This window comes from Carlito syrichta, unplaced genomic scaffold, assembly GCF_000164805.1.
Source record: "Carlito syrichta isolate Samal-C Ts95f unplaced genomic scaffold, Tarsius_syrichta-2.0.1 Scaffold136857, whole genome shotgun sequence".
Lineage (NCBI taxonomy): Eukaryota > Metazoa > Chordata > Mammalia > Primates > Tarsiidae > Carlito > Carlito syrichta.
This window is the reverse complement of record NW_007080953.1, coordinates 206697-215322: the sequence shown is the minus strand read 5'-3', so window position 1 is coordinate 215322 and position 8626 is coordinate 206697. Positions and strand designations below refer to the sequence as shown.

Below are 8626 nucleotides of genomic sequence, written 5' to 3'. Positions count from 1 at the left end.
ATCGCCGGAGCCCAGCAGGTCGAGGCTGCAGTGGCCGGGAGCGGCCACTGCACTCCAGTCTGGGCGACAGAGTTGAGACTCCAACTCAAAAAAAAGAAAAAAGAAAGTATAGTTAATAAAAATAACAAAGCTACCATGAAGATAATGTTGAAGACAGAATGAAATAGCACACATGAAAGAGCTTTACAAGTTGAGAATCATTGTAAGAAGTCAACAGTCTGTCTGGGAGCAGTGGCTCACACCTACAATCCCAGCACTTTGGGAGGCCAAGGTGAGATTGCCTGAGCCCATGATTTCAAGACCAATCAGGGTAACTTTGTGAGACCTCATCTCTACAAGTAGCTCCAGTTACTTGGAAGGCTGAGGCGGAAGATCACCTGAGCCCAGCAGGTGGAAGCTGCGGTGGCTGTGAGCGTGACGCTGCACTCCAGCCTGGGAGACAGAGTGAGACTCCAACTAAAAAAAAAAAAAAAAGTTAACAGTCTTAATGAAAAGAATGGAATTCAGGTTGTGACAAAGGTCAGCTAGAGAAAAATCCAGGTTGCCCGAAGGTTAGCAGTAAGAGTCTCAGGAGATTTGGAGGGGCACCGAACAAGAAGTTCAGGAAACTGGAGTTAGAAGTCACTTTAGCGACCACTAGAGCAAGTGCCACGCTCTCCTGCTAACAGTCTCTTCAAGGTGAGGGCCTCCAGGAGGAAGGGGAAAGAGGGAAATGCTGAGGACACGATGCCCTTTGGTTGGACAAGTGGGTGACAAGGTCATTTGTAAACAGGCCTAATAACGTTAGACCTGCTTTAGCGTTAGCCCACAGCTTTCAGAAGCATCTGAGATAGCTTGTGATATGGAGATACATTAAACAGGAAAACAACACAAGAATAAAAACCAAAACAGGGAACAGAGAGAGAAACACTGATTTAGTCACCAAGTTCCTATTTTCGTATTTTCACATGATCTTGGTCATTCCAAATAAAGGTTTCGTCTCTTCATTTTACAGCAGAGATATTGGCTGGGTGGGTTTGAGCCAGCTGCCAAGGTCCCATGACACGTACACATAAAAGCCAGACTTAACATCGAGAGATAAAGTACATCAGAACTGAAGGCTGGGGCCACTACAAATAGTTAAGTCTCATACTGTGCTCTGAGCTTTCTGGCAACCAAGCCAAGAATAGGAAAATAAAAATTTACATGGCTCTTTTCAAAAATTAAGAAAAAAATTTTTTTGTGATAAAGTACTAGTTTATCAAGAGACTCAAACTTCTTCCTGATTCTTATTTTCAGAGCAATTTCTTGCAATGGTCTTTAGACAACATATATGGGGCAGAATAATGGACAATAGCTTCCTGGATTCCTTTTATCAGCAAGACAGGAATGTTCCCCAAATGATGCCACTTAAAGAGATGAGAACTGGTCTGGTGCGTTGGCTCAAGCCTATGATTCCAGCACTTTGGGAAGCCGAGGCAAGAGGATTACCTAAGCCCACAGGTTCGAGACCAGCCCGGGCAACTTGGCGAGACCTCATCTTTATAATAAATAAAAAATTAGCCAGGTGTGGTAGCGTACACCTGTAGTTCTGGCTACTTGAAAGGCTGAGGTGGAAGGATCACCTGAGCCCAGAAGGTGGAGGCTGCAGTGGCTGTGAGCGTGCCACTGCACTCCAGCCTGAGTGACAGAGTGAGACTCCAACCCCACCCCCCGAAAAAAGAGATGAGAACTGGTCATGGTTCTATACAGACAAATCCTGGGATCTGGAGGAATACGATTCGGACCCCTAGGAATTCACCCACTTCCCCCCAACCTTGGCCTGAGCATCACCTCTGGCTGCCTTGTGAAGAATGGACTGTGGGAGGTGTGAGAAGGATCATGGAGACAAACACTAGACATCTAGAATTCAAAGCACTTACTTTGAGTGATATATCCACAAGAAAGAGCCTTCTGGGCTAAAAGCAAATGAGAAAGAAAAACATATCATGTTACTTTTAATTCTGAGAAAGGCTATTATATAATCATTACCGTGTGCCCAGGGCTGAGCTGAGAGCCTGGGTTTCAGCTATTTGGAAGTTTCCACCTTCCTCTGAAACATAACCAGTGACATCAGGAGATTGTGAATTTTCACTTGTAGGAACACTGGGATCTCAAGGGAAAGGAGGTCTCTGGAGAATCTCAAATTGTGGTGTTTTTGCTTTTGTTTTCCATGTTGGAGTCTCACTCTGTCATCCAGGCTGGAGTTCAGTGACACAGTCACAGCTCACTGCAGCCTTGACCTCCTGGACTCAGGTGATCCTTCCAGCTCAGCCTCCTGAGTAGCTGGGAATACAGACACGGGCCACCATGCCCGGATAATTTTTTTATTTTTTGTAGAGTCCTGGTCTCGCTATGTTACCCAGACTAGTCTCGAACTCCGGCTCAATCAGTTCTCTGGCCTCGGCCTCCCAAAGTGCTGGGACTGCAAGACTGAGTCACTGCACCTGGCCACAGTTTTGTTTTTTGTTTTTTTTAAAGAAGATAGAGAGATATTGGTGAGAATAGAGGCTCCACTGATGGGCCCTCTCCTGCCACCTACTCAGTCCCTGGTGATGAAGATGCCTTGGAGGGTGGAAACATTGTGGTCCAACCATCCCTCACCCAGAACTTATCATCTTCTAAAAAACCATCCCGAGTCTAATGCCACTCCAGCTGACAGCCTTCTGTGGCGCACCATCTCTTCAACTAATGAAGGCAGTGAGATGGTCTTAAAACACATGGAGGTGCTGCAACCCAACAATCAGAACCCCGCCTGGCACTCAGGATGGAGTTGTGGATCCAGGTCCACCAGCTCGTCTTTAACAAGGCTATCTTCTTACCCTCCTATCCTCCTGTTCCCAAATCCCTCAACATCGCAATGACCACAACCATACCAACCTGCAGTGGCATTTGAACACGTATTCATCCTTCGAGGCTCAGCTCGAAGGCTCATTCTTCTATGCCTTCCATGATACAGTCCTAGCATGGTGCCCAGAACACAGTAGGTGCTCAATAAATACTTGTGAGCGAATGCAAAAATGGATCCCCCTCCAGGCCAAACATCACCCTTGCCTCCTTGAACTCTCCTGGCCCTCTCGGCTACCTCGGATAGCCTTCAAATACTTTGTATCATGAGTTGTTTATACGGACATCTTACTGCCCCATCTAGATCATAACACCTTGCGGGGGTTGAGCCCATGTAGCTCACACTGTCTCCTTCATAGTTCTCAGCACAGACAAGTAGCTCAAGAAGGAGTCCAGGAAAGAACATGGACACTGATTCACTATTAGGTCACTTCGTCTATTTGGTCTCCGTTTTGTCACTTGAAAAACAGTGCCCCCAAGGCCAGGCGCTTTGGCTCAAGCCTGTAATCCCAGTGCACCAGAGTCCTGAAGCCAGGTTGGAAGGCTGAGGCGAGAGAATTGCCTGAGCTGTGGGGTTGAGACCAACCTAGGCATGGTGAGACCTCGTCTCTACAATAAAAAATCAAAAAATTAGCCAGTCGTGGTAGCACATGCCTGTAGTTCCAGCTACTTGGAAGGCTGAGGCAGAAGGATACCTGGAGCCCAGCGGGTTGATGCTGGGGTGGCCGTGACCATGACATTGCACTCCAGCCTGGGCAATGGAGTAAGACTCCAACAAAAGGAGTCTGAGAGCCGGGCTCGGTGGCTCAGCCTGTAATCCCAGCACTTTGGGAGGCTGAGGTGAGTGGATTGCCTGAACCCGCGGGTTCGAGACCCGCCTGGGCAGCGAGACCTCATCTCTACAATAAATCAAAAAATCAGCTGGGAGTGGTAGCACATGCCTGTAGTTCCAGCTACCTGGAAGGCTGAGGCGGAAGGATCGCTGGAGCCCAGCAGGTTGAGGCTGCGGTGGCCGGGAGCGGCCACTGCACTCCAGTCTGGGTGACAGAGTGAGACTCCAACTCAAAAAAAAAACAAAAAAAAACAAAAAGGAGTCTGAGGGGAACTGAGGACACTAACCTTGGACAGGTGGGCAGTACTGAACTAAAAAAGGCTTTCAAAACAACAAAGTGAAATACATCAACCAATTAGTAAATAGAACAAGTGTCAGTAAAGCATCCTGAAAGAATAGCACTCAGGACAGCATTTGATTTGAGACTGGATAAAAATAAAAATTTTAAAACCTTAGAATTTTAAAGCTAAAGGAAACCTTCAAAGTCATAATGAAACAAAAACATAATGAAAAGAAAAAGGAAGAAAAACAGTGCTCCCAACTAAAGTTGTGTAGTGGGTCAGAGAATGAACGGTCTTCAGACAGTCAGGAACCTAAATCTACCTGAAAATGTAACCTGGAAGATTAACATTTAACATTTTTTGAGACTCTGTCCTCACCTAGACACTCGGGGGTCATGCCCATTTTGTAGGCCTATTGTAAGGAGAATTGGAGCTAGTGCAGGCCGGATGCGGTAGCTCAAACCTGTTAATCCCAGCACTTTGGGAGGCCGAAGTGAGAGGACTGCTTGAGCCCAGGAGATCAGCCTGGGCAACATAGTGAGACCTTATCTCTACAACAAAATCAAAAACTTAGCCAGGCATGGAGGTGAGCAACCATAGTCCCAGCTACTTGGAAGGCTGAGACGGGAGGATCACCTGAGCCCAGGAGGTTGAGACTGTGGTGAGCCATGATCATGCCACTGCACTCCAGCATGGGTGACAGAGTGAGACTTACCCCCCAGCTAGGAAAAAAAAAAAAAACAGAATTGGAGGTAGTACACAGCATGGGTCCTGTCACATGCAAACATTCAATGGCTAGTACCTGCTGTCTTCACAACACCAGCATTATTTCATTATGACTTTGAAGGTTTCCTTTAGCTTTAAAATTCTAAGGTTTTTTAATTTTAATTTTTATCCAGCCTCAAATCAAATGCTGCCCTGAGTGCCGTTCTTTCAGGATGCTATACTGACAATTGCTCTATTTACTAATTGGTTGGTGCATTTAACTTTGTTGTTTTGAAAGCCTTTTTAGTTCAGTGCTGCCCACCTGTCCAAGGTTAGTGTCCTCAGCTCCCCTCAAACCATCACATGGCCAGTTTGTAAAGTGGCAAAAGATCTCCTTCCTTTGAAGACTTTTGCAGATGGTCAGGGGGATTCTGCACATTAGAGAATGATGTGGCCAGAGTCCGGGAGCCAGGTTGTGGCCCTGAAGAGCGGCCAGAACCTGTTCTGGCCACTGTGCAGAGAAAGTGTGCCCAGCACTGAAAAATAACTCTCTTTCCAAGAGGCCAGTGCCAACATGCACATTGGAGCCCTTGGCTCCCTTATTTGAATTTTGTGAACCATTCCAATTATGGAAGGACAACTATAGCGACAATTCAAAACACCAAAGTCATCTAATCAGCTGTTCCAACTCAGAACTTGAAGGTTATCCAAACAAATGCTCCAACTCCAGGCAAGAACCCCAAAGGGATCTTGTTCTCCTGCTGGCTGCTAGAGATCTTCCTTTTAGTTGCCAAAACCTCCCCATCCTGCTTTGCCCTCTGGAGCAAGGGACGGTGATGATGATGACTGTTACGAAGTTAATGTTTGTATCTCCCCAAAATTCATATTTGGAAGCCCTGCTCCCTGTGTTATGGTATTTGGAGGTGGGGCCTTTGGGAAGTCATTAGGTTTAGATGAGATTCTGAGGGTGCCCCCCCATGATGGAATTAATGCTCTTAGAAGAAGAGGAAGAGACTGACCATAGCATCATATGGGGATACGGGGTGGGGGGGGAGAGTGGGGAGGAGCTGGGGACGGTGGCCATCAGCCTATCAAGAAGAGTCCTCACTGGGGAACTAAATGGGATGGCACCTTTTTCTTGTTCTCCACAGCCTCTAGAGCTGTGAGGAATGAATTCCTTTTGTTTATGCCACCTAGTTGGTGGTATTTTGATATAACGGCCTGAGCTGACAATGGTGATAATGACAACGATGATGACAACAGCTAGGATTTATTGAATCTTTATTAAGTCTTAGCCATTGCCCTAACACAATCCAACAACCTGCGAAGGCAGGCACTATTATTATCCCCATTTTTTTGTTGTTGTTTCTGAATTGGAGTCTCACTCCTTTGCCCAGGTTGGAGCGCAGTAGCACGCTCGTGGCCACCGCAGCGTCGACCTGCTGGGCTTCAGCTATCCTTTCGCCTCAGCCTTCCAAGGAGTCCGAACTACAGGCATGCACTACCACACCCGGCTAATTTTTTTTTTATTGTAGAGACGAGGTCTTGCTAAGTTGCCCGGGCTGGTCTCAAACCCGCCGGCTCAGGCAATCCACTCACCTCGCCCTCCCAAAGTGCTGGGATTACAGGCTGAGCCACCGAGCCTGGCCTAACCTCATTTTTAAAGATAGAAAAAAACTAAAGAACAGAGTGGCTGAGTAACTTGCCCAAGGTCACAGAGGAGGCACAAGGGAGCCCCTGGGTCTCCATGTGCAATTCTGAGTCACCTCTTCTTTGGAATAAATACCCTCAGTTTCTTCAATTCAAAAGACCTAGTTTCCAGACTAACTTGATCACACTTTAGCTTGTCATGTTTTTCTTAAAATAAGTGGTTCAGAATGAAACAAAAGAACGTTCCAGAGGTGGACAGATCTGTGCGGCACCCCAGAGACTAATGGCTCCTGTATTCTGGAGACTCTTCCTGCTGTCGATACACATAAAGGTATAGCTCCTTTTTTTTAGTAGCCAGGATAGTCCTGGTAGCTCATCAAATCTCAGAATTTAAGAACTAAAAGAGATATTCAAATGTTAATCCATGCCACCAACTTTAACTTGGGGGGTGGGGATCACTGAAACACTTCACCATATTAATAGTGGCTGGGTGCGGTGACTCACACCTATAATCCCAGCACTTTGGGAGGTTAAGGGCAGAAGATTGCTTGAGGCCAGGAATTTGAGACCAGGAGTTGAGCCTGGGCAACATAGCGAGACTGTCTCTACAGAAAACTAAAAAAATCGCTGGATGTGGTAGCGTGCACCTGTAATCCCAGCTACTTGGGAGGCTGAGGAAGGATTGTCTGAGCCCAAGATGGCGAAGGTGTGGTGAACCATGATCATGCCACTGCACTCCAGCCTGGGAGACAGAGTGAAACACTGACTCAAAAAAAAAAAAAAAAAACGGAAAAGAAAGAAAATGTTAATGGTGCCGAGATAGCTCTGTACAACTCAGTTGTATAGCAGACATCTTGAGTCTTAAGGCCGAGCTCTTCCAATGTCTCTTGGGCTGAAGACATCGTGCCTTTCTGTAGCTGCTTGTGAAGGCCACTTTCTGTCAGAAGCCTCTCCAGCTGGAATCTCCGAGGCATTGTAGTTTCAAAAAGCACAGGGGCAGCTCACATATTTGGGGTGAATCCACAGATGAATTTGAAACTCAACTATTTAATTCATTTTGCTGTCCAGAGTTTTTAAAAAAAGTCAAAAAACACCCAAAAGTTTTAGCCAGGCACAAATGACTCACCAGCAACTCAGTGTGTGCTTTATAGCAAAAGTCAACAACTTAAGTTGCTCCTTTAAACTCTGCAATTATCTTAGGATTGCAAAATTCAGGGTGAACTTCTCATGGAATTCCTGTCTGAAATTTCTTAAGGTAACTTCCATATCTGATTACACAGATTATTTACAATTACATTTTGGGCTTCATTTGACCTCGTTTTCCCTGGATCTAGCCTCACAGTACAAAAATCAAGATATTAGGAAGACAGCAGGAAGGAAGATAAACATTTTGTCAGATGTTACTTGGGATATCCAATGCTTTTTTTTTTTGAGTTAGAGTCTCACTCTGTCGCTCAAGCTGGAGTGCAGTGGCACACTCCCGGCCACCACAGCCTCAACCTGCTGGGCTCAGGAAATCCTTCTGCCTCAGCCTTCCAAGTAGCTGGAACTACAGGTATGCACCACCATGCCCAGTTAATTTTTTGATTTATTGTAAAGACAAGGTCTAACCAAGTTGCCCAGGCTGGTCTTGAACCCATGGGTTCAGGCAATCCTCTCACCTCGGCCTCCCAAAGTGCTAGAATTATAGGTATGGGCCACTATGCCCAGCCTGTCCAATGCTTAAATGACAGTCCCAGGCTTGGGGATTCAGGAAGGGTGGAATCCCTTATTTAAGGTTTTAATGAATCCTAATCTCAGTTCAAGCTGCTGACTTGGCTGATACTAACAGAACAGAATCAGAGCAGTATTTTCACCAACATCATTGCATCATGTTTCATAATTACCTGTTGATATATTCCCAAAACACAACAATCACAGTCGAGACAACCAGCATTGACAGAATCACTTTTCCTTTGATATTCATTATTTTCTCCTGGGAAGAAAGAAGAAGGGGGAAAGTAGATTATATCAATGAAATCCAGAGCAAGACAGGGTTTTTGTTTTTGTTTTTTGAGTCGGAGTCTTGCTCTGTCGCCCAGACTGGAGTGCAGTGAGCGCTCTCGGCCACCGCAGCCTCGACCTGCTGGGCTCCGGCGATCCTTCCGCCTCAGCCTTCCAAGTAGCCAGAATTACAGGCACGCGCTTCCACGCCTGGCTGACTTTTTGATTTATTGTAGAGATGAGGTCTCGTCAAGTTGCCCAGGCAGGTCTCGAACCGTGGGCTCAGGCAATCCACTCACCTCAGCCTCCC

General features: G+C 46.3%; 1 protein-coding gene across 1 annotated transcript in view; it reads right to left on the bottom strand.

Annotated features, from left to right (window-relative positions):
* The window catches only part of GGTA1 (N-acetyllactosaminide alpha-1,3-galactosyltransferase), a 34951-nt gene that overhangs the window by 16470 nt on the left and 9855 nt on the right, over nucleotides 1–8626 (bottom strand). Inside the window, exons 2-3 of the mRNA XM_008049783.2 lie at nucleotides 8220–8308; nucleotides 1902–1937 (exon numbers count right to left, since the gene is read on the bottom strand). Coding sequence (XP_008047974.1) covers nucleotides 1902–1937; nucleotides 8220–8299 — 116 coding nt within the window. The 5' untranslated portion in view covers nucleotides 8300–8308. The remainder of the gene's footprint in view (nucleotides 1–1901; nucleotides 1938–8219; nucleotides 8309–8626) is intronic.